The sequence below is a fragment of the Filicampus tigris genome, chromosome 2 (assembly GCF_054856515.1).
Source record: "Filicampus tigris isolate MCC_2025a chromosome 2, RoL_Ftig_1.0, whole genome shotgun sequence".
Classification (NCBI taxonomy): Eukaryota; Metazoa; Chordata; class Actinopteri; order Syngnathiformes; family Syngnathidae; genus Filicampus; species Filicampus tigris.
The window spans coordinates 650,090-676,119 of NC_141218.1; the positions used below are offsets into that span (position 1 = coordinate 650,090).

General features: G+C 46.3%; 2 protein-coding genes across 3 annotated transcripts; one reads left to right on the forward strand and one right to left on the reverse strand.

Annotated features, from left to right (window-relative positions):
• The first annotated feature begins 302 nt into the window (after positions 1-302).
• On the forward strand, positions 303-12,967 carry LOC147150701 (equilibrative nucleoside transporter 2-like). 2 transcript variants are annotated; one of them, XM_086056675.1, is made up of 13 exons: positions 303-615; positions 2,471-2,528; positions 2,608-2,689; positions 4,065-4,207; positions 6,243-6,382; positions 6,457-6,591; positions 7,896-7,993; positions 8,076-8,145; positions 8,556-8,752; positions 10,171-10,294; positions 10,393-10,478; positions 11,212-11,411; positions 11,562-12,967. In XM_086056675.1, the coding sequence occupies exons 2-13, from the start codon at positions 2,497-2,499 to the stop codon at positions 11,671-11,673; spliced, it is 1,419 nt and encodes a 472-aa protein (XP_085912801.1). In that variant the 5' UTR covers positions 303-615; positions 2,471-2,496; the 3' UTR covers positions 11,674-12,967. The 2 variants fall into 2 exon arrangements, with proteins under 2 accessions (XP_085912801.1, XP_085912811.1); XM_086056685.1 differs by lacking the exons at positions 303-615; positions 2,471-2,528; positions 2,608-2,689; positions 4,065-4,207 and adding an exon at positions 4,272-5,477.
• Positions 12,968-13,592: 625 nt separating this feature from the next.
• Positions 13,593-24,423, reverse strand: LOC147150702 (serine/threonine-protein phosphatase PP1-beta catalytic subunit). Its single transcript, XM_086056697.1, has 8 exons — positions 24,094-24,423; positions 15,739-15,870; positions 15,404-15,634; positions 15,223-15,327; positions 15,047-15,118; positions 14,186-14,337; positions 13,964-14,098; positions 13,593-13,888 (listed from the first exon to the last, which is right to left on the reverse strand). The coding sequence occupies exons 1-8, from the start codon at positions 24,143-24,145 to the stop codon at positions 13,784-13,786; spliced, it is 984 nt and encodes a 327-aa protein (XP_085912823.1). The 5' UTR covers positions 24,146-24,423; the 3' UTR covers positions 13,593-13,783.
• Positions 24,424-26,030: the final 1,607 nt, after the last annotated feature.

Below are 26,030 nucleotides of genomic sequence, written 5' to 3' on the forward strand. Positions count from 1 at the left end.
GTGAGCTGAATCCATAAAGCTCCTTTCACTTGTTTTGAAGTAGGTGTAAACTAGATTGTAGTACGTTACATTGACCACTTGATGGCGCCGTAGAGTAAATAAATCCTAATGAAGTGTCAGTACATGTGTCGGCACAGTTAACTGAAAGTAGTGATGACTCATTGGGCTTCATTTCGCCATCACCATCCATAACTATTCAGAACATTAAAGTCTCAATTCTCCATTGCAAGTCACGTTTAGAAAGACCAGAAAAGACCAAACCGGAATATGCCGCGCTGCCGGCTCGCCATAGCGCGCGGCGTGATGACGTCTACATGACACGGCGGCAGAATGCGACGTCATACCGGAAGTGCTCATGCCGGAACGTGAGCTTGGCGCCCGACCTGCCTTCAACTCTGCGGTGGAAAAGAACAATTAGTCTTTTGTGTGCCCGCCTGAACGTGTTTGTGTGAACGTGTTTGTGTGAGCTGAAGCTACGCTAAGACAACGGCCGCCACCACGAAACGAGGAAGGGACCAAAGAACGCATTTTTGTGGATGTGTTCACGTCTTCATTCTCGGCGGGAAGGACACGCGTGAGAGGACCGTGAAGTGACACACTCTTTCCCCCCCTCAAGTAAGCGCCTCTCCATACCTACGTGAACCCACGTATCGTCAATAAAATGTCGTTTTACTCCTCGTACCAAATAAATGTGTCGTCACACAAGAACGACCGTCGGCACGTTTCACGGTACGCTCAACCCAGAGCTCGTTTATTTATTTGTATTTTTCGAAAACGCGTCTTTTGAGTTTGGAACCCAACAGGTGTGCTGAAAACAACAGCACATCGACGATTATCTTGTACAGTGGACCCCCGATATTCGCTGGGATAGGATGAAATTTCGCGTTTTTTAACGCCTCTTAAAATGCGTTGGATTTTTGGGGGATAGGATGAAAATTCGCGTTTTTTAACGCCTCTTAAAATGCGTCGGATTTGTTTTATCCACCCCCCCCCCCAATTCCCCAAAACGTTAAAAAAAACAGGATTGCCGCTCCCCCAGACAACAATAAAACATTTTTAAAAATTAGAATTACTGAAAGAAAAATCCACGAATAAGTGAATCCGTGTTTGCCGAACCGCATGAATGCTGTGGTCCAATGGTACAGTATTTGGCAAAAGATAAGATAAGAAGACCTTTATTGATCCCACAGTGGGGAAATTTTCAGTGTTACAGCAGCAAAGATCACAGAGGTCACACAGGGACGGCGGCATAATGTAGCCATTAATGTATAACATTAACGGCAAACATTCAGAATCAAACCTATGTAAATATACGCACTAACTATGTGTATATACACACCAACATACATCTACATATAAAGTATGAAGAAGCACTCATTTTAGCCTGTACATAGTACAGAGGAAATGTAAGGAACAGCATTGGATAAAGATACAACTAGACTAACAGTAGTGGGGAATGTTGAGTATTGCACGATATAAGCTCAGGTGCGGGACTGCACAAATGCACTAATGTCCGCCACTTTGTAGAGACTACAAAAAGAGATGATGTACGAGTGTTTGATATTGCAACATGATATACTGTATGAGTAAGTGTCAGTGATATTACTCAGTTATTCGACTTTGTCCCTTTATGTGGGCCAAAGGACACTATTGTTGTTACATTTTCCTTCCTTCTCTCTCCGACACACTTTTTATTCACACATTTTTACATCCTTCCTCCGCCAAGACCTGCTTTTCTGCCCATCTTCCTTCCTTCAATCTCACCTGTTTTTTTTTTTAATTCATGCATCAATCCTACTGCTCTATCTACCTTCCCTCCTTCCTTCCCACATACCTGCTTGTTATTCATGCATCTCAACATCCTTCCTTCTCTCAGACCCCCTTTTTATTTTGCATCCTTCCTAGGCTCTGGACTGCGCTTTTTTACTGCCTTCCTATCTTCATTAACCGTCCCATTTCTGGTACCTGTTAAATAAAGTTCATAAGTGCTGTCCCAGGGGATCAGAGTTGTGTTAAGAGCACGACTTCCAACTGTTCCAGCGGCAAAATGTTGGCGGCACGCCTGTTGCCACACCTTTCTTGCCGCACTTCTGTGTACTTTTGGTGAACACCGGGTAATTGAAATCGGCGTGCTTACCAGTTGCGCGGGGGAGAGAGTCGGGCGGGGTCGCCGTCTTATTTGTTGAACGCTTCCCATCTCCCCGCTACGCTACACTTCATTATGCTATGACGTGCTACGTCCAAACCATCCAGAGTGTGTATCCATGAAAGCCACTTTTTTATTACAATCGATCAAAACTCGCTGCGTTTCAACGGTCAAGCCACCATACCAACAAGCAGCGTGTCAGACAGGTACCGACCGAACCCACCCTCTTTGTCTAAGAAGTGACACGGCTGCTTGGAGTTGCTACACATTGTGCTGAGAAGTCCTTGGCGGCATGGCTTATTTCTCTCGCCTTGTTTCCCAAAGCTTGGCAAGAACACCCCTGCACGAGGATGAAGGGACGGAAAGATGCTCCTTCAGACTGGTGAGGCGGAATTGAATGCACACTTGACTCCAGGCGAGGGCATGTTATTCAAGGGTGGATGCTTTGGATTATGTTACAGGGGCTGCCTGGTGGGAATATGTTTCTTCATCCTGGGTTTGGGAACGCTGCTACCATGGAATTTCTTCATGACTGCCTCATTGGTAAAAACATCACCCCACCCCCCCACCCCCCTCCAAAAAAAATATGTATATGGGTATGTATATATATATATATATTTATTAGGGCTGTTAAAGCATTAACTATGGAGATTAATTAAAATTTTATAACGCACAAAAAAAAAACATTAACTGAGTTAACTCAGTTTTATTTACTTCCTGTGGCAGCTTCCCTCTGCTCACTGTGCACAAACTTAGAGGAGAGTCACTGTCGCAAACACAGACTTTGACGTAGTTTTACTTTAAAAAGTTGCTCAACGGCTCATTGGAGAAATCCAAAATAATTTGCAGACTTTGCAAAGCCAAATTCAAATACCATATTAGTTGTACATCTTTAGCGTATCTTTCAACTGTTGTATTCTACAGGAAATCATTTGTATTCACGGATCAAAGAAAGCTATTAGAACAGTCTTTGAAAGTAAATATACTTTAACTTTTTTTCACATTAATTCCAAGATTTTACTCAAGTAAATATCTGTTACAAGCTTTGTAAAAAAAATTGTAGTTGAAAAATACGATTAATCGCGATCAATTATGGAAACATTTTCGATTAATTGGTTACTTTTTTTTAATCGTTCGACAGCGCTAATATATATATATTTAAGATTGCTCACAAATGCCACATAATGGAGGTAAAGCACACATTTTGTCATTTTGACATTTTTTTTACGCAATTCAAGCGACGTCAGTAATAGAATAGAGCAATTACGTGACTGCAGTATGTTTTCTCATCTATCAATGCCAGCATCGTATAGTGACACGCAGAACAATTTCGTGCTCTTCCACTAGATGGCCGAAGGTAGTTGCCATTCATGCCTTGTGTTCAACAAAACTGGCTTGGCTTTTACACAACGTAAATAAATTTGTGAGTAAATTGAGTTGAGATTATCATTGGTTATCAGAAGGTTTTTTTGTTTGTTTGTTTGGGTTTTTTACATTTTACATTACATTGTTTGTTGGTGTATATAATTTGTGCCCTGGCATGTCATGTAGCAAGTGCTTATCCTGATAACCGCGCGCACACACACAGAGCCCCCAATGTCTGGGCCATATGACTGATAAAGGTGATTCATGTGCATACTTGTGATCATACAGAAGCAGTTTTACAAACTTGCCCTCGGCTGTGTTGTTTTTTTAAGCATCTGTGTGTTCTATTCATTTTCTCTTGTCGTTATCCAGAACTGGCTTTTAATACTTCACGTTGTTAAGAGAACTTAACGGTGTTGTCCGCATCATCACGAGTTGCTGTTAGTTTCTTTCTTAATTGTGTTAGTCCATTCCCCTTTTGAAAGATTCGCTATCGCAGCATTTTATTTATTTTATTTTTTTGTCCTCTCCACATTTTCCCTCCCGCGTGCAGTATTTCCAAGGGCGCCTGAACGCGTCCAACGTCACAGACGGCAGCGACAACAACCACAGCAAGTACTTCAACAGCTGTATGACTCTGCTGTCCCAGCTGCCCCTCCTGCTCTTCACCTTGCTCAACTCCATCCTCTACCAGAGGTCGGTCGGCCGGCCGTCTTTGGTGTATATGGCATGTGGAAAGCAAACATTATTAGGGGTGTAACGGTACGCTAAATCTCGGTTCGGTTTCTTGGAAACTTCGGTTCGGCATATTTTCGGTGCCAAAAAAAAGATTATAAAAAAAAATGTTTATTTTGAAAAGATGACAAGTAAATGGTATATTCTTGAGAAAAAAATAAATAAAAGTGAACTATTCGGGTGATAGTCTAAGAAATTACACAGAATAAAAAATACACAAACAATAAAGATCTCTTAATTTAGTAAATGATTAAGACACTGAAATCTTGAAACACTCAGCAGCAACAGCCTATGACACATCTAAGTATTCAAGTTAAAGACAAGTCAAGTTGTCATTACAGTACATATGTACACTTTTTGTGATGAAAAAAATACAATAACAGTTACAATTATTGCTAACTATATTAAAACTCTTTTTATAATGAAATATAGTAACTTTAAAGTCTTTATGAAATTACACTTTTTAGGCATTAAAATCTTTGAATATGCAACAGCATATTGTAACGAATTGGGTTATCTTTGTTACAGCTCTAGCTGTTATGAAATGCGCTATATAAATCAAATTATATTTGTATTGTCTTGTTGTGGTCGGATTTGTGTTTTGCTGAGTTGTGATGTTTCCGGGGTTCATGAACGCATCGAACGGCTAGCGAGAGGAGAAACGGAGAACGAAGGAGAGTGCTGTTGTACTTTGTTTTTGGCTAAAAAGACCGCTTGCTTCCTCGTCTAAGAAACGTTCAAAGTCCGATGATGTTGTTTTAAGTGAGTTATTTTAGACGCGCTGCCTACAGCATAGCCGCCGATCTCATGCATGTGGCAATGTCGGCACACAACTTTCCCCATCGACCTTTCCCCATCGGCGATTTCAACAGGACAGCCAGAATGTTCCCCAACAGGAGACCGCAGTGTACGGGGGGACCTTCGCGCTCTGGCTCTTTTCTGTCTCTCTATTTAGTGCCGCTACCCTCCTGTCCCGCGCGCAACAGTCAGTAGCGCCCGTCCGTAAACTCTCGCTAATAAGTGGACCGAACCGAACGCAAGTGAACCGAATCGAAAATGCCATACCGAAACATGTTAATGCACCCACGTGTACCATTACACCCCTACTTATTAAATGCCCTGCTCACAAACGTCCAGAATGTTAGGCTTTCGGCTGAAATTTCAGGATGAACCCGAGCTGTGAGTGTCATCGGCAGGTTGACTGATGAGTCCTCCCATAATTGAACTAGAGGTGCGTCGATTAATCGACAAATCAGTTATCAAATAAATTGTTTTGGATAATGGATTAATCCTTAGGATGCTTTTTCACATGTAATTTGTCCAAATGCTTGGAGTTTCAACTTATCAAGTAAACATCTGATTTCTTTAGTCCTCTGTGAAAACATTGTTTGAATAAAATTTTTTTTTAAATTCTTGTACTTTGGAAAACAATTATCAACATGTTTGCTAACTTTCTCACATTACAGATCAGTAATCAGAATTATAATTCATTTTTGTGTAGTTTCGACACTTTGAATTTAACTAAACGTGTTTTAGAATAGAGGGATGGAAATTCAAACTTGTTTATTATTTTAGTTTCAATTTTTATTTAATCTGTTTCATCGATTAATCACCAGATTGATTGTTTATTAAATTAATCGATAGTTCCAGTCCTAAATCAAATTACAAAATGATTAACTTTAAAATGACAACTTTTGCAAATTTCTCTTAATATTGCACATTTCGTCCGTATTGTTTTTATTCGGTCCTTTTTTTTTGTCTCGTGAAATTCAGGGCTTTTTTCATTTAATAGTAAAATTTTAATAGTATATTTTACTTTTTCGCTTGAATTAGTCTCAACTTTAGTTCTTTATTGTAAAGTGACGACTTTTTCTCCTATAATGCACTTTGATTTTATTGCTAATCGAGTTCATGCTGATTTGACTTTAGTGGGGCCACATAAATTGATGTAGCGGGCCCGTTCTGACCCCCGGGCCTCGGGTTTGTTCTCCCCCAGGATATCGGAGGCCATGCGCATCGCCGGCAGTTTGGTTTTCATCCTGCTGCTATTCATCTTCACCGCCGTGCTGGTGAAGGTGGAAATGGACACTGACCGCTTCTTCTCCGTCACTATGGCGACCATCTGGTTCATCAACTGTAAGTGGCGGCCGCCGCCGTTTTGCACACGCCGAGCGTCGCCCGCTGAACGACCTGCGGCGCTCCTCCGGCAGCGTTTGGCGCCGTGCTGCAGGGAAGTCTCTTTGGCCTGGTGGGCATGCTGCCCCAAAAGTACAGCGCCATCTTCATGAGCGGCCAGGGCCTCGCCGGCACCTTCGCCGCCGTGGCCATGCTGTTAGCCAATGCCAGTAAGCGCGCACACAAATCCTTCTGGTTGCCTGGTAACTAGGGTTGTTCCGATCACGTTTTTTCAGGTCCGAGCCTTTTGATTTTCAGATCTGTGATCTGCCGATGTACCGATCCGATACGTCGGCAATGCGCAATTAAGAAACAAAAAGTGTGCATCCGATCTTTCTGAATATAGAAATATACATGCATCAATGTGTTGTTATATATACTTATATTTTATGGACCATTCCACCAAATCAGTGCCCCTTTCTTTTTGTAGTACTCAAAATCAACTCAGTTTGATGTTTTTTGCCTCTTTTTTTAGCACAAAATTTTGTGATACACATATTGAACAACTCAATGTGCGTTGCGTCAACTCGGAACTTGTTTTATCATGTCAGTTTTTTGTACTGAAACTCTTAGTGGGTTTTTGCCATGACATTTACACTAATTGAATGCTAACTTTAAACACAATACATATCAATGTGCATTTTTGTAAAAAAAAATTGTTTCATGTTATTGCCTGGACATGCAAATGGCACCAATTTGGTTGAATGGACCATATAAGCATTACCATAGAATGAGGGATTTGTCAGTTTGACACATTTGATTTAATGGTAAACAATACATTTACATCGTTATTTAAAGGCTTGTGCAGGCTTAAATGAATGGCCCGCGCAACTGCTTACATGCGTGACTTCTACAAACGGCGCGATTGATTTATGACCTCGTTGAATGCAGCCAATGGAGAACAGGCTTGATTGTCAGTAAATAATTTACAGTCGTTAAACTTCTAATTTGAAGTTACGTCGTTTGGACGTGTCACAATCGCTAACTTATCCGTCGCGCTTCTCTCGATGCCGTTTTGCGAGGAGGCTGGCTGGCTTCATTTTTTATATCAGGCAAGGCGGACTAATTTAAGGAGTATCCTTTTGGTTTGCCTCTGGCTTCAAACAAGCTATGCAGACAAACTCACCGCTCACTGCTATCCGCAGCGGAGGAGAGCGACATGTCTGTGCGCGTGTGGGGCACACAAACGACATCGCGCCGGGGAAAAAAAGGCACGCTACTGTGTTATATAAAACTAAGACACTACTGTAATATTTGGCAATATATTTGCACATTTGGATTATTTTGTAGCTTTGTGACCTTTGTGAATTTAGAAAATAATAAAAACCGATCTTTCTCACCCGATTCCGGATCGGCTGAAAATCGGCCCCGATTTCCGATCACGCGATCGGATCGGAACAGCCCTGCCGGTAACAGAAAAGGAATGTTAATGGAATGCTCCTCGGTGCGCCAAACGTGCTCGTTTGTCCCTCAGGTGATGCGGATTCTGAGTCGGCGGCGTTGGGCTACTTCATCACGCCGTGTGTGGGCACGCTGGTGACACTCTTCTGCTACCTCCTCCTGCCCCGCTTGGTCGGTATTTGGGGGACGACGGCTTGGCTCGACTCCCATGTTTTGCGTCCCGTTTGAAATCAAATAAATGGTCTGTGTGCAGGAGTTTGCCCGCTTTTACCTGAACAAGAGTGCCAAATATGAGCCTGGCGCCACGGATGAGCTGCTTACAGGTGAGCGCGAGTGATGGGATGTGCGCTTTGGACCTGTCAAATTGCGACAAAAACAGTCCGCACGTTTCTTCTCCCTTTGCCGTTCCCAGAAAGACTTTGTGGCACGACGTCGTGTCTTTTCATTTTGACATTTGTCATAAAGCTGTCTTCTATTCACCGACCTTGAAAGGGCCGCTCGCAGTCGTCCGTCTGCGTGCACTCGTGTTGACTTAAGCACTTAAGCCGGTGATTGGGTCCCTCACTTACTGTGAAATTCAATCAATTTGAGAGGCATTATCTCGTTAGGCCTCCATTTAGGCATGTGGAGTCGTGTCAGTGCTCAAACAAAGGCAGGCTTTGTTTGAGGCGCGCGTGCCGCACTCACTGCGTGTCTGCCTGCCTCCCTGCCTGCCTGCGTGTGTGTTGTCAAGCGGAGAGTGCAACAGTGGACAGCGGCAAGCTCAACGGCCACGCCAACGGCTCGGCGGCCGGCAGCCCACACAAAGATGGCGCCCCGGGGGAGGGCGAGGGCGAGGCCCGGCGGGACAGAAGCAAGGAGGCGTTCCTGTCCCTGGGGCAGGTGGAAAAGAAGCAAGCAAAAGCCTCCGTCATCGAGGTCTTCAAGAAGGTGAGATTTGAGACTCTTTGCAACACGGAATACGGACATCATCACTTTATTACAACAACAAAAATATAAACGCAACACTTTTGTTTTTGCTCCCATTTTTCAAAAGTCTAAAACGTTTTCCACGTGCACAATACCACCGTTTCTCTCAAATATTGTTCACAAACCAATCCAAATCTGTGACAGTGAGCACTTCTCCTTTGCCGAGATAACTCATCCCACCTCACAGCTGTGCCATATCAAGATGCTAATTAAACACCTTGTTGGTGCACAGGTGTGCCTTAGATTGCCCACATTAAGGCCACTCTGAAAGGTGCAGTTTTATCACACAGCACGATGCCACAGGTGTCTCAAGATTTGAGGGAGCGTGCGATTGGCACGCTAACAGCAGGAATATCAACCAGAGCTGTTGCTCGTCTATTGAATGTTGATTTCTCGACCAAAGAGAATTTGGCTGTACATCCAAGCAGCCTTACAACCGCAGACTACGTGTAACCACTCTACACCCAGCATGTTCACCTCCAGCCACTCGGACAGCCGCCGAAACGATCGCTTTGCATCACCAAAGAATTTCTACACAAACGGTCAGAAACCGTCTCAGGGAAGCTCATCTGCATGCTCGCCGTCCTCATCGGGTTCTCGACCTGACTCCGGTTCGTCGCCGTAACCCACTTGAGTGGGTAAATGCTCCCATTTGATGGCGCCTGGCACGTTGGAGAGGTGTTCCCATTACGGGTGAATCCCGGTTCGCGCTGTTCGGGGCGGATGGCGGACAGCGTTTGTGGCTGAGCGGTTTTCTGGTGTCAGGTGTGTGAATCGAGCGGCCCGTGGTGGTGGGCTTATGGCACGGGCGGGCGTCTGTTATGGACCAAGAGCACAGGTGCATTTCATTGATGGCATTTTGAATGCACAGACATACCAAGACGAGATCCTCAGGCCCGTTGTTGTGCCATACGTCCAAAAACGGCAAGTCACGTTGCGGCAGGATAATGCACGGCCCCATGTTGCAACGATCGGTAGGCAATTCTTGGAGGCTGAAAGGTCCCAGTTCTTGCATGGCCAGCGTACTCGCTGGACATGACACCCATCGAGCACGTTTGGGATGCTCTGGATCGGCACATACGACAGCGTGTACCTGTTCCTGCCGATATCCAGCACGGCCATTGAAGAGGAGTGGACCGACATTCCACAGGCAGCAACGGACAACGTGATCAACTCGATGCGAAGGAGATGCGTTGCGCTGCACGAGGCAAATGGTGGTCACACCAGACTGGTTTTCTGAGTCTGTCTCATTTTCTCTGCACCCAAAGGTGCTGAACCTACTGGAGGTATAAACAAAAACGGCTTAAAAAAACCCCAAAAACAAACATAAAACATCGCCCTAAAAATGATAGCTTTAGTATGTTTTTGCTTCTTCGTAGATTTGGGTGATGGCGTTCTGTGTGACGTTTGTGTTCACGGTCACACTGTCAGTGTTTCCCGCCATCACCGTTGATGTCAAGACGTCGTCCCCTGATTTCCAGACGGCGTTACCAGGAAATTGGGGTATGACTTTGGGAGGCTAGTTTGGGGGTGGCATTTTTTTTTCATCATTATTTTATTTATGTTTTTTGTCTGTCCAATTGTGATTGTTCTTTACTCAGAGCGATACTTCATCAACGTGTGCTGCTTCCTGACGTTTAACATCAACGACTGGCTCGGCCGCACGGTCACCACCTTGATACGCTGGGTGAGCATGAAATCACTTTTTCATTTCATGACGGTGTCCCGCCGCTGTCTCAATCACGGTCAACTACTTCCTGCTTCTGTGTATAAGAATCATGGGAAATGTAGTCCTGCTAGCCTATTGCTGCAGGCGGGCCAATGCAAACTTAGCGTTTCAGGCTGTGCGTTTCCAATCTTACAATATGGGACCACTGCGAGGTAAATGACACAGCCTGTTTCCGCTAGCTGCCGTGAGCGAGCCAAAAAGGTTGCGTAATCGGGAGTGCCTCAACTTGTTTACAGATGTTGAACTGTCAACCGAGAGAGCATTTAGCATTAGCCAAAGTAAAAACACAGCCGGCGGTCACCAGATTGACTTGTGGACGAGCGCTGTATCTCGCGTATCCTCACTTGGCAAACGTTTTGTGCATCCGTCAACAAGGGAGCTATTTGCGTGTTTGTTGAAACTACACGCCTGAACGCTGGTTGCGTCTGTAATTGGCTGAATGTGCGTGGCCAGACGTTTAGCTTCTCGGGCTCGCATACACAATGCTAGCACGGTCGAACCCCAAAGTGAAGGAGATTGCGTCTACAACAATAGCTTACTTGGTGGGGCTGAACAATGACATCATTGATAGAATGCGGAAAATTATGACTTTACAGTCGATCATGCCGATTTTGCATAAAATGCAAAATATCGACCAATTTCAATGCACTTGATCGGATTGGTGTAAAATCGTACATTTTGTTCTTTTCAGCCCTGCAAGGAGTCGCGTCTCTTCCCGCTGCTGGTGGTCTCTCGCGTCATCTTCATCCCGCTCCTGATGCTGTGTAACGTCCAGTCTCGCTCCTTCCTGCCCGTCTACTTTGACTCCGACATCGGCTTCACCGTCATCATGGCGCTCTTCTCCATCTCCAGCGGATACTTTGTCTGTCTGTCCATGTCCTACGCGCCACAGTGAGTCCAAAAAGCAGAAGTGACAAAAATGCTTGCGCTCTGCTTGGCGTGGAAGTACTGATTTAGTTCAAATACATCACACACAAACTACTTCCTAGCACTTCCCAAAAGAGGCTCGCAGTTTGGCTAACTTTGTCTCTTTGTCGTCAGGTTGGTGGAGGCCAAGGATGCGGAGACCGCCGGATCCCTGATGACCTTTTTCTTGGCCCTGGGTCTGTCCATCGGTGCCGCGCTGTCCTTCCTGCTTCGAAAGCTCGTGTAGTCTCGCAAAACGCACACAAGGCACGCACAGCCGGAATACAGTGGTGCTTTGACTTAAGCGTAGCCCAACTTGCGAGGGTTTTTGCAAGCCACATTCGACGACGATGCACTTTCGGCGCATTTTTATCTTTTTTTTTTTATCCAATAGTGTGCAATTTTGCTTACTTTAAAAAAAAAAAAGCCTTTTTTGGGCTACTGGAACAGGTGCAATGTAAATTGAGTTGCGGGCTTTGAAGTCAAGGTACCACTGTCCAAACAATACAATAGGAATGAGGAACATGTACGTACTGTTTATGCATACTTTCTTGAAGTATTTATTTACTTGGTTTTTTTTTTGTTGCTGTTTTGACATTTCTCAAGGGAAAGTGTCAATGTATGGAAGGGAATCGTCTTTGTTTTCAGCTGTTTTGCTGCAGCTTTGCGTTTGTCTACATGTAGTTTTCAAATGTATCGTAGAGCTGTTAAGACAGCCGAGTAAGCATTCGCCAAATGCGGTCGGTCGCCCTTTATGAAGGAAGCATGCTGCCCTCTAGTGGAGCGTGTGAGAGTGAGCTTCACTCATTCGGTCAATGTGTCATGGCACTTAAATCTCGCTGCATACGACCAAACAAACCTTCTGTCATCGAGTGGGAGAGCATTTAATCGTTCTGCCTGACACTATATGTCACTGGCATAGATAGATGAGCAAAGATACATTAATTGTAGTGAGGTAAAAAAAAATTTTTTTGGTCCAGTTGAGTGAAATTGGACCATTGTGAGTAACTACATTAGATAAACTGCAGTCTTTGTCATGTTATTTAATATGAATAGCATTTATTTGTTTCATTGTAACATTCCTTTATTTCTCAACTGTATATGCCTGCAAGCAATGTTCATTTGCGTCCTTTTATTTCTACCAATGCACTGTGCCTCACATACATAGATTGATGGTTTACTTTGTTTGAATGCCTATAAGCCTTCCTTTCTCTAAGTGGACCATAAAATGTTTTACTTTTCAGGGGCTGCGGGTGCTGTGTTAAAAGTAAAAGTAAGTTTGTATGGACAAAAAAAAAGATCAAACCATGTCGATGTTTCTGGTCACACTTGCCTAAAGAATGTGCATCGGCAACTAAACTAACCATGTTTGCCGTCTCTGCTTCAGCAAATCTATTTTAAAATATTTATCATTGCGCTCGCAAGCAGTAGTGTTTGTGTGAACTGTACATTTTTACCGGACCTTGTGAGATACACAAGGGAACCCACGACATTAGTCTGACTCATGATATTTGACTGTAAATAAAGGACTTGAAATCCTTTCAAGGTTGTGTATCTAATGTGACACAGCGTTGGATACATTTGCTTGGTTTGAAATGTTGCATTCAGGTAGTGTGCTGCAAAAAAAACAAATGGAAATTAGGAATTTGTAACTTAGTTTAATGATATTTGAACATTTGACTTGGCAAGATCTTTTATACAATATTTAGCTAAAAGTAGAGTACTTATACTACCTATGCCTATAGAATTTGGCTATCTTATATTTTAAGACAAACCTACTCAGTCCTAACCAGCAATACAATCTCTTATACTTGACCTTTACACTGCATGGGAAGGGGGGGGGAAATAAAATGTGCACTTATGGCCCCCACCGCTAGATGGCGGCGGTTAGCTAGGCAACATCCGGTCACCAGCCGTTCACGTTGGTTCTCTTGCAGTGGAAGGACGTCACATTACCACTTTGGTGACAGTAACGCTGCAGTAAGTCCCACAAAAGAACAAGAAAAGAATACAACAGCTACAGTCGTGGTTTGTGTATGCATTTTTTTTTTTTTTTTTTTTTCCCAGTTGATGTGGCGAACTGATGTTTTGAAACAGTGCAATACTACTGTGTGCGCGTCCGTCCATGTGTGTAAACAAAGACAAAATGCAATAATGACCCCAACGTTTGTGTATTTTGTCAGACTTTTAATGTTTGAATGTTACATAGATGCGAGGGGGCAACATTGGGGTAGACGAAGTGGGAGGTAAAGAAAAACTGGACTGTGTCTTTTTTTGTAACAGTTGATGGATCCGCGTGGCGCGAGAAGCCAACGCCAGACGACGCTGTCGCTCTCTCGTCTTTTCTCCATCCTCCTTCATCGCTTCTTGGGAGGTTGCGCTGTGCGGGGAGGAGTGACGGGCCGGCCGGAGTTCATGCCGCCGTACTGGTACTTTGCTTTCTTCTCGGAGGGCTTCAGGATCTGAATGACACACAGCGGTTTTCCATTTTTAATGTTTGCGTGCTACTTTCCCATCTGCAGTTTTCGGGCGGGCACCTGGAAGGAGCACATGAGGGTTTCGTCCACGCTCATCATGCCGCCGGCGTTGTCGAATTCGCCGCAGTAGTTGGGAGCTGAGAAGAGCGTCACCAGCTGCCTCTTTGCAAAAAACTCGTAACCGTCTTCCACCACCTGGGGGCGCCACACGGCCAGTCAGTACCACACACATACAATACAGGCGGGTAGTATTGACTTGTCACATCACGTCAGGATGCTGACCTGGTGGGCTCTGCAGATGAGGTCCAGGTCGTGCCGGTTGAGGAACTTGCTGACCACGTCGGCTCCGAACGTGAAGGAGACGCCGCGGTCGTTCTCGCCCCAGCCCTGCACGTCCTTGTCTGGATCCGACCACAGGAGGTCGCACAGCAGGCCTGGAGGACGGCGCCAAACAGCTTTGAGTTTCCACTGTGAGTGTGCGTGTGTTATATCGGCACAGTGCCCCACTCCGCGGACCATAAGAGGATGTGGGGTGAAAAAAAAGGCAGCGAGAGTCTCTGACTCCATAAAAGGAGAAGAGGCAGGTTTCATAACAACACACAAGCGGTATTGCTCCGTCCACAAGTTTTAAGAACACAAGGTTAACATGACCCATTTTTAATTATGATGAAAACTATGTTTAAAAAAAAAAAAAAGCTACGTGTTCTGTTTCTTTGCAAAGACCTTGAAGCAATAGGGGGCACTATGGCAAGAAATAGCAGAGGGTTTCATCAGTTTGCAGGAGATTTAAAAAAAAAAAAAAAAAAGACATGTCCAACTGGACAGAATATACATCAACTTTGCTACCTTTTGAAGTCAGTACTTCTACTGCTCACCCGTCATGCTCATATTCAATAATAGTAAGTTTTCATTTGGATTTAACCGAGGTTACTCAACTCTTTAATAATTATCAAATACATTTTGCTACTCACAAGGCACTTTTACAGTCAACCAAATTTACTGATGAGGAAAATGTCGCTACAGCTAGCAGCAGAAGTGCTAGGCTAACCTCAATTCATGTCATCTTAGCGTTTTGAACAATTACAACTCATCTTGAAATGTCCATACGACTTGTCTAACGTTTTCGAGTGCGTGTCGGCCAACCTGTGTCTGGCACGTCCGTGGGTCTCATGATGCGTCTGATCTGCTCCATAGACTGCAGGTCGGGGGACAGACCTGCGGACGGTAGCGCGACACGACCTCGTGAGCGGCCGGAGCCTCTCGATCCCACGCTCCGTGTCCGGACGCCGCCGCCCCCCACCCGCCCCCGCCCGGCGTACCTCCGTGGCAGCAGAAGATCTTCTCGTCCACGATGGCGGCGATGGGCAGGCAGTTGAAGCAGTCGGTGAACGTCTTCCACAGCTTGATGTTGAACCGCCGCTTGCCTGAGAGACAAGTAACGGGGTAAGTGGCAACGGCGTACGTCGGCCGACAGCTTCAGTGGGGCGCGCGTGCGCTCACATTCGTCGTAGAAGCCGTAGATGCGGTTGATGGAGGCGCATTCGTGGTTGCCCCGCAGCAGGAAGAAGTTCTCGGGGTACTTGATCTTGTAGGCCAGTAGCAGGCAGATGGTCTCCAACGACTGCTTCCCCCTGTCCACGTAGTCGCCCAGGAACAGGTAGTTGGCCTCCGGGGGGAAGCCACCGTACTCGAAAAGCCTCAGCAGGTCTGTGTACTGCCCGTGGATGTCACCTGCACGCGGGGGGGGTGGATGACACGCCCCTTGGTTACGAACACAGCGACGGCAGGAAGGAAGGAAGAAGGGGCGGGGCGGGGCGGGGCGTCGCGTCGCTCACCGCAGATTTTGAGCGGCGCCTCCAGCTCCAGAAGGATGGGTTGACTGAGAAAGATCTCCCGGGACTTGATGCAGAGGCCGCGCACCTCGGCTTCCGTCATCTGGACGATCTTGCCCGGACGACATCCTCGCACTGGGAATGGGGATGCACAATGTCAATGGCACGCTTGGCTTAGGCCCCTCCTTTTATCCCAAACAACAGACTTGCCACATTAGCTCTTCTAGTGCGTCCGCGGCTACTTTCCGAAATGCTTTGTAACCTGCGGCGTTCACTCGAAAAACAGTTGGGCCGAAAGGAAGCCAATATGGGTGGAAAAACAAAACCATTATTATTACTATGTTATTCATTTAACCCGCCAAAAATTGGCTTACAATGAATAACCCAAGTCTATGTATATTTGGTTAAAAAAAAAAGTTTGTTTTTTAAAAATGGGTTGTGCCACTCTAAAAATAGTTTAAAAAAAAAACAATCCAAATTGGGTCGAAAAAGGACCGACACAACTTATTGGGTTATTCATTAAATGGGTGTTGCACCCCCGCACCCCCCCCCTGAAAAAAATGGTGTTATTTCGTTCTTCCTTCCCCAACTTTTGGGTCTATAATTTTACTGCAAAAAGTTGGGTCGCTCCCTTGTTGACTCTATTTGGGTTATTTCTGGCCCAACTTGTTTTAGAGTGTTGTTAGCTTATTCATTTCAACCCAATTTTGGGGATAAAAATAACCCGTTGGTTGGGTACCCCTTTTTTTTTTTTACCCAAGTGTTTTAGTGTTCCAGACTTGAGCATGCGTGCGCGCATGTGAAATTAGTGAGAAGAAGAAGTGCGTGTGAGAGAGAGAAAGGCTCGAGAGGCTAAGATGGGTGAGTGTGAAACAAAAAGGTATGTGTGTGTAACTGTAAGGCTTGTGTGCGTTTCTGAAACGCATTTAAGTGTGTGTGCGTGTGAAAGAGAAAGGGAGAGTAAAGAGAGAAGCTAAAGTGTGTGGGCGTGTGAAACAAAAAGCTTTGTGTGTGTCAAGAGAGATTTCACGGCCCTCCCTCTCTCAGGGTTGTGCGATGACGTGCTTGCAGACCGGCCAACTCAATCAACTGACAAGTCAGGACTGATATAGGACAAACGCACTCACAGGAATCCCCTTTCAGCCGTTGGCGTAGACACACACTCCATTTTTTTTTTTTTTTAGCTCCCTTTTAACACACACAGTGACCTCGACTTTGGGACGTTTGTGCCGGGGAGGTTTCCCAGCACCCTTTGTGACTGTATGAACGAAAAAGTGGGCGTCTCACAATCCCCCCGACACACAGCCCATCTCATCACCACGGCAACCCAGCAAGAGCAATTTCCGGCACGCGAGGTGTCGGCAAAACCGAAGACCGAAGCGGTTGCTGATTTGCCAAACTGAGGAGCGAGCGAGCGGGACAAAAAGGCATGTTCCCGCACGTCAGCTTTATACACGGACCAAAGCACACGCCCTAATGTGAAAATGTCGTCAAGGGCGTCGTCCGGTCACTCGGCTCATCTTTGCCGAGTTATCGTTTCGTCGGCCGCATCGCGTAATTGCCCGAGTCATTTTTCAATATTTTCCGAGGACAGGAAAAGAACCGCAATTTTTTTATTGGGTCTTTTTCCTTTTGCTCACTTCTTCACCCATCTGCTTGAACTTTTTGTTACAATATCCCAACAACGTGTGCACTAAAAATTGCTTAGTGTTGTCTTCCAAAAAGATTGAGAAATGACTCAGGCAATTGTGCTGTGTGGCCAACGATTTGAAATGCACAGTCACTCCATGGATTGGATCGGCATCGTTTTCTCACCAGTGTTGCGAAACGACATCATTTCTCATTGCGCGTCTCTCGCGTTGGTCGAAACGGTGCCTCCTTAAAAACTCAATCAAAACCGTTACCTGTTTACAATAATTCAATTATCCTTGAAATAATCATGATTTTAGGTGTCAATTTACGCGTGCGACGCTGTGTTGACTATTTGGGAGTGCGAAGGAATGTGCGTGCGCCCAAATCACTCCAAATAGTTGACATAAGTCACAAAGCCCTCAAGTTTTATCGAAGAAATCGATAAGACCTTTTCTTTGTCGTACTTTCACTGCCCTTTTTTTTTTTGTGTGTGTGTTTTTGTTTTTGACTGACGTACGTCTGCGCGGGGGAGAGCTGGCTCCTAAGTTGACATTTGGCTTTCTCCTGCTTGACTGCCCACAGAGGCCAACTATTTTTCCGCTCATTTTGGAGCAGCAACAGCAGCCCCGGCGTTGGTCTGAAAAGCGAGCCAGGCCATATATGGGCGTCGTTGAGGAAGTCGGGTGGCAGGAGCTCGAGGGAGTGCTGCGCTCCGCTCCGCTCCGCTCCGATGGAATGAGAAGCAGACGAGGGGCCGCGCGAGCCCGTCGCAAGCACCGCTTGGCGCGCCGCATTGGCCAAGCCAAGGGTGTTTCCTGTCTGATGCTTTCCAAAGCATGTACTGCATGACCAGTGTTTTTCACAGTCCCACAAGCAGCAGCGCTCGGCGAAAATCAGCGATAGAGAAACGTTGCACGTTGGCCGCTTCCCATACCTTGTAGAACACATTTCTCCCAATCCGGCTGCCTACTTGTCACTCTGTTTTACCGCGGCTGCATTCCAACGCCACGGCGTTCAACCAAACAATATCATTTTGTCTCATGAAAGTCACCTAGCTTGATGCTAGAATCTATTGTGAAACACCATAGACCGGTTAAGGGAAATTAGCATAGCCGTTACATCGAAACCTTCGTACTCAGGAAACAATGACTCTCGACAACCATCTAAGGTTGATTATCCTATCTAAACTTATCTTAGCTTAAAGCGGAAGTTCAGCTCAAACTTATTTTTTTTCCACAATATGTTCTATGCAGGCCCACTAGTTGAAATACGGCATTGTGATGAATATTGCGTTTGCGGAATATGAGAAATCCAGCCGTTTTTAGCTAGCGCAGGGGGCGGCCATTTTGTCACTTCTGTTGACTGAAGATGACGTCAAAGTGGCTCAGGGCGACCAATCGCTTGGCTCAACTTCAGAAAACAGGTGAGCCGTGATTGCTCGTTACCTGAGCTCTGAGCTAGCTGAAAACGGCTGAATTTCTCATATTCCACAAATGCGATATTCATCACAACGCATAGAACATATTCGGGAAAAAAATATGTTTGGGTTGACTTCCTCTTTGCGTCGAATAGCCAACGAGAGAAATGTTTACTGCACTTGTGGAGGACATCTAATGGGAATAAAGTTTCATGCATCTGAATCCGAAAGTACCCGAAAGAGGGCCTGACTAAGCTGCGAGGAGGACTGGAGAGGTAACTAGGAGGGAGAAAATGCGACGCCATGTCTGCACAGGCCGTTTTGTTCTGCCATTGACATTTCCACAAGAATGAGCGTCGCTGTGAGGCCGACAAAACGGAGGGGCAACGGTGCCGTCTGGAAGGAGAGGGTCCCGGTCCTGGCCGAGCCCCCCTTTTGCCAGCGACGGTGCCAGGGGGCAAAGGCCCCTCCGCGCACAGGCTCCGCCATTGTTTCCGCGCCGCGCCGGCCGTGCAAAATACGCAGCTCCAAAGCGTCATCACCAAGAGTCACTCAAGGTAAAGAGCCACGGTTAGAAATGAGAGCTTTGCTGCCAGGCAGCCACTTTTGACTTCCTGTCCGTAGCGCGGCTGAGGGAAGGAGTCAACCCCCGCATTCGTCACCGCTTGGTTTATTAGGATCAGGGACAGCTGTGTGTGCTGACATTTAATAAGACGGCTCCGCAGCTATGTGTATCCATGCGCCCGTCGTCATCGAAACAAAACACCAAGGTTTATTTCGGTCTGTGGGCGGCGGCGGGAGATACAGTGGTCCGGCGCTTGCATTGCGCTTGATTTTAAGTGACCATTTGTTTTTTGATCAAAGTCAACGCCCGCAGAGTCGCGCTTTGGTGGCCTCTCGATGCCAAGGAATTGTGTTGAAGTGAGTCGATGAGCTTCATGTGGTGTTCAGTGTCTGGCGGCGGAAACGGCCTTTAGCTCATTTCATATAGCCTAGCGGCAAATTGAGCAAACGGTAACCGGGGGGGCACTCAGCATAGGGACGGTCAGCCAAGAAAAGCCAACGCTACACTCTGATTGGCTGACACCAAAGTCACCGAGCGGGCCAGGCCCCGCCTTTTAAAGCCGCACACAATCAAAGTTGCGGATACGACAGTGTTGACTGTGAAGACCAAAATAAACACCTGCACCTCACATGCATATTTTGGATTGGTATTATGCATAAAACCTAGGGATGCTCCGTTCAGGGTTTCATGACACCGATGCCCAACATCCATGGGTGAGATCGGCCGATACCCATTCTTTATATTCGTGTACTTTGAAAATAAGCGCCGCAATGCATCTCTCCCTGTGGCAATAATGTCTCTTGCACTGCACTGTGGCAGCACCGCATCAAGGGGCGGTGATGCAACACTGCGCACATGCTGGTCCGTCATGGCGATAGACTGCCAAGCGTGAGCTGCGGGTCATCGGGTTATGTCATCGGCAATAAAAGGCTTTGCTCAAAAACTCCCATCACATCATTTTTCACAAAAATCGGCCCGTCACCATTGGGGGCCGATCGATCGGAGCATCCCTAGTCGTTCATTCTCTTCCGCTTATCCAAGGTCGTGTCGCGGGGGCAGCAGCTGAAGCAGGGAAGCCCAGACTTCCCTTTCCCCAGCCACATCATCCAGCTCCTCCTGGGGGATCTTCAAGCCGGCCGGAAAGGCATAGTCTCTCCGGCCAGCGTGTCCCGGGTCGTTCTCGGGGCCTCCGATCAAGTGGACTGCGCCTTGCCGGGTGGCATCCTAATAAGATGCCCGAGCCACCTCATCTGGCTCCTGGCAATGCGGAGGAGCGGCGGCTCGACTCTGACCCCCTCCCGCCTGACCGAGCTTCTCACCTTATCTCTAAGGTGATCTCGAAGGACACCCCGCGGAGGAAACTCATTTCGGCCGCTTGTGTCCGGGATCTTATTCTTTCAGGCGCGGCCCGCAGCCCGTGACCGTAAGTGAGGGTGGGAACATGGATCGACTAGTAAATCCAGAGCTTCCCCTTCCGGCTTAGCTCTTTCTTCACCGCGACGGACCGATACAGAGTCCGCATCACTGCAGACGCTGCACCGAAGCACCTGTCGATCGCCCGTTCCATCCTCCCCTTACTCGCGAACCAGACCCCAAGATACTTGCGCTCCTCCACTTGGGGCAAGATCTCATCCCTGAACTGAAGAGGGCACCCCACCCTTTTCCGACTGAGGACCATAGGCTCAGATTTGGAGGTGCTGATTTTCACCCCAACCGCTTCACACTCGGCTGCGAAGCGCGCCAGTGAGAGTTGAACGTCGCCGCTTGAAGAAGCCAACATCATCATCAAAAAGCAGAGGTGTAAATACTGAGTCCGATAGTCCATACTTCCGGAGCACCCTCCACACGATCCCCCGGGGTACTCGGTCGAATGCCTTCTCCAAGTCCACAAAGCGCATGTAGAGTGGTTGGGCGAACTCCCATGCGTCTTCTTGGACCCCGCCGGGGGTCTGGAGCTGGTCCACTGTTCCGCGGCCGGGACAAAAAAGCACACCGATGGCTCCTCCTGATTCTGAGATTCAACTTCCTGACGGACCCTCCTCTCCAGCACCCCTGAATAGATCTTACCAGGGAGGCTGAGGAGCGTGATCCTCCTATAGTTGCGACACACGGTCGGTCGCCCTTCTTCAAAAGTCTGCCAATCTCCGATGTCCATGCGGCGTTGCGGAGGCGTTGCGCCCAGGATACTCCCGCAACATCCGGAGCCATTAGGAACTCTGGGCGGATCTCATCCAGCCGAGGAGCTTTTTAACCACCTCGGTGACCTCAAACCCAGAGGGAGGAAAGCCCGCCTCGGAGGTCCCCAGACTCTGCTTCCTCATGGGAAGGCATGTCGGCGAGCTTGAGGAGCTCTTCCAACTATCCTCTCCACCAATTCACAACGTCCCGTGTTGAGGTCAGCAGTAGCAGCCCATCCCCGCCATGTACAGATTTGACGGTGGACTGCTTCCCCCTCCTGAGACGCCAGATGGTGGACCAGAATTTCGTCATAGCCGTCCGGAAGTTATTCCCCATGGCCTCGCCGTATGGGAGAGTTATGGGGAGAAACCAGTCCTCAAATTAATGATACGGGATTTTGTTCTGCCTCTTGCACCGACAGACACGTCTTCAGACAGACATGTCAAGGTGCAGACATAGTCATTTGCGAATTTCAAAATGAAGCTTGCGAAATAAGACATTGAATCATTGATGCCAATGCAATAGCCTTAGTAGACTTCTACAGCTAACTTGACTTCCGTTTTCGACGTTTCGGCTTGCCTTACTGTTGGCGGTTTCAACGCTTGCCGCCAACATCAATACGTCGTCATCCCCAAATCATATTCAGTCGCTAATTTAGGACGCTAACAAACGGCTAGTTAATAACGCCGTCATTGTACGATACGGCACAAGTTCCAGCAATAGTGGCTAGCAGCTAGCTGTTAGCATTAGCAACAAGTCCCCGGCTGGTAGTCCAACAGCTGTTCCTTGGCTTACTTTTTTTTATGACTTCTTTTTCAATATTGTGAACCTACGTTACTTTGTAACGCATTCTCCATTTTTAAACGAAGGGAATATGCCTTAAATTGCACTTTTAAGTCTTTTTTTATTATGGAGAAAAGAAGCTAAATAAAAATTGGGCTCTTTTGCTCAAATGAGTTTAAGAAAACATTCAGCTCAAAATATCTGGCAGGATACCTTGTTATTTTATACACTGTAGTATGTATAAAATAAGAATCTATCCTGACTCATATTACATAAAATTTTGTTCTTAAATCCTAAACAGCCATCTTCGACATTAAGAGTTGATTTGTTTTTTAAAGGGCAAAAGCGTTTTATAAAATAAATGAAGGTAAAGTTCAATTTATGTTTTTTTTTTTTTTTGCTGATCTGGAAAACGATCTGATCCGTGACTCAAAATCTGTGACTGATCCGAACCGTGATTTATGCGATCCGTTGCACCACTATATATAAAATTAAATAAATACACGGCTGCTGTATGTTGGACTTTCACCTATTGTGGGTGGGTCTGAAACAGCTCACGATAAACTGGCATTCACTGTATTGTCAGATAGTAACTGCGAGGATCAAGTCAATAATGCAATCAATGATGTAACATGCCCAATCAATCTGGAGGATGATTAGGCTGTGCTGCAGTCGTGCACATTGAGTGCACAATGCTCAATATTTGTTCAGCAACTCAATCTTTGGTGTGTTTACAAACGACACCCTCTCTTGGCATTCCGCCTTGAGATAAACAAACCATGACACACACGGATGCTGTCGACCAGGTTTCAAGAATCAACCGCAACAAAATCTGTAAGAGAGACCATCTAAAAAAAAAACAACCTAAAAAACATGTCAGTGCACATGCTGTGAGTATCTGGGCGTAAGCTGTGGTCAACAGCAGCCTTTGCGTGTGTGAGTGCGCTCATTGTGTATTGCCGACTGTGGCTTTCCTTTCCCACATGTGGGGCATTACTGTAAGTGTACTGTAAAATGTCAATATTGTGGGGAAAGCTGTACAATGACAAAGTCAACCCCTTATGTCAACATTGGCATGTAAACACAACATGCACATGCGTGCCTTCTCTTGTCTGAGCGCCACATCCCCTTGAAAAAAACGGCGCTTCTTCTCAGGACTGCTGGAAAATTCAACAGGCTCACCCCTCACGGTTAGCGTTTCTGTACTCTCAGAACTAGACGACTCTGCTGACACTTTCGGCCTACGTTAATATTGACGAAGTTACGTTCCGTATTTGGGGGGAACAACACTAACTTTAACGAGTGAGGTGAACCTGAAGCTGCCGACCGCCACCGTGCTGCGTTCAAAGAAACACGAGCAGCATTTTTAAAAATAGGACGCCAACTTTGCTGGTTTGCTTTCGGCACGCTCCAGTGATGACATGACGTGTGATGCACTTGTAATAAGACATTGTCAGGACGTTAATAAACGACATTTACTCCATTGAGTGTCAACGGCAGCAAAACGACAACTTTTTGTTGTCACGTAAAGGCCACATATCGGTGGCGAAGATTTGAGAGCCCATTTAAAAACGCGCAAAGAAACAAATACGGGATAAAGGGGGGAAAGGGACGACCTAAGCTTCAAGGTGCGGCTGTGATTTCACCAGCAAGACATTTTTCTTCCCCGCCAGTGCCATTAGCGAGTCGAGCAAAGCTTCAAGCCGGTGGCCCCTTGGACGAAAGCTGGAGGACGCAATGACACGAATCGCGCGCAATGCGCGGTGAAAAGGGTCCCACTCACCCTCTAAAAGCCTGGAAATCAACGAGTCCACGTCCAACTCCCCCTCCGCCATTTCTGTTCCGAAGAGCTCGCTTGCGCCGCAGAGTGAAGGAGGCTCGGAAGGTACCGCCTCACTGGCCTCAAACGCACCACCACCTCCCCGGCCCAGCCGTTTATGACATGCCTCGCGCTGCCTTTAAAGTCCCTTGCATACGTAAACGCGCTCAGGCGACGAGGGGGTCGATTCAATCGACCACAAGTCGATCGAGAGTGATCCAAAGCGACTAGTTTGGATATGACGTATTTATTGCATGTGTACGTGATAATTACAAGAAAAAGTCGTATGTCCTACGATTGAAGTGCGCCTATGAAGGCACCATTCTAGCTTCTGCCTTGGCAACTACAGACATCAAATATACACAGAGCCCGCATTGAGCTGGCTACGTCAGCGCGTCCGCCATATTGGATGTGACAATGGCGCCCCTGTCTTACTAGTGACGTTTTTTTCTCGGTTGTGTGACATTATTGCGCACTAGTAGAACGACTTCATATTAGTAGTGAGGCAAAACTGTGCACCAGGTGACAGTTGTGTGGTGCCAGTACCACTAGTGACATAAAATTCTACTAGTTCACATGTAGCAACAACAACAAAAAAAGAAAAAAAAAACTCGACCACGGCTCGTGCCGTAGGTGACATTGTACAGTTTGTTCCTTGGAAATGCCATTTCGTTCCAGCCACAAAATTACCAACATAAAAAGTCCGACATTTTTTTTTTCAATAAGAAAACTAGCACTTTACCAAAACATAAATTACAGTCACATAATTGAATGTAAATAATTAAACTGTTTTCCCAAGTACAATTGAGTTGTATTTAGCTTGTACGTTCAGGGCTTTTGCATTTAATCTTTAAAAACGTTTTTAACATTTGTGAGCAATTAATTAACTTTTGTTTGCATATATTTTTCAATTGAATCATTTAATTATAGTTTTGTTTCCTGTATCTTAGCAGTGTTCGTGTTCAAACCGTGCACACTGTAATGTTTCGGTAGTTATTTCACATTTTTGTTGGTTGAAAAGTTCGGCGTTAATGACCTGTTGTGCTTTTCAGACGACGATACGGTATTACATGTACTTGCTTACGTCGCCATCTCGTGGGCAAAACGTGGAGGCGTTTGTTTCCTCGCCCTTCCCCTTCCAGTCAACGCTTAAGTTGTGCGGATACAGTTAATGATAGACATTAAAGTAGTTACGGTACGACAAGTGTGAGTGACTATTGTCCTCTACACTATTATTTTGGTCCTGCGTGTTAAGCAAGACCGAATCAACAATGAAACTATCCCCCAGACGATGACTTAATTCGACCGGGAGTTGTGGTTTTCGCCTCTCCCACGCACACACGATCTTTTTCTGATCCTCAAAGTGCGTCATCTGGGTATTTCCGCGCTGTTTTGAGTGGGTGGTGGCGGGCCGTAACATTTTGCCATCAAGTTCCACGACAGTACAACCGGAAAGGGGGCGACTTGGTCTAATCAAATAAAAGCTTCGACTTCCTGCTACCACAATGCAGGCTTCCTGCTCTGAAATTTGGACTGAAGAACAGAACGCTCAATGATGTGAATCCTAAATTTGTGCTCGAGACTCGTATCAATCTTTGGCACTTGCTTCTCTTGAAAGACGATCAAGGTCAAATATTAAACAAGAAACAAGCACTGCTGTCAAAATGAAAACATTTCAACCGGTTTGAAGTCGGCAAGAGAGCGCCGGGAAGTTCCACAGCATGACTGGCAAACGTGTGCTGCACAGCACCGTCAGAACTGCATCCCGGCAGTCAAGTACGGCGGAGGGGGCATCACGGTGTTGGGCCGCTTTGCTTCTTCAGGCCCTGGATGCATTGCCATCATTGCTGGACAATGAAGTTTATCAAGACATTTTGCAGGACAACAACCACAGGACAGAA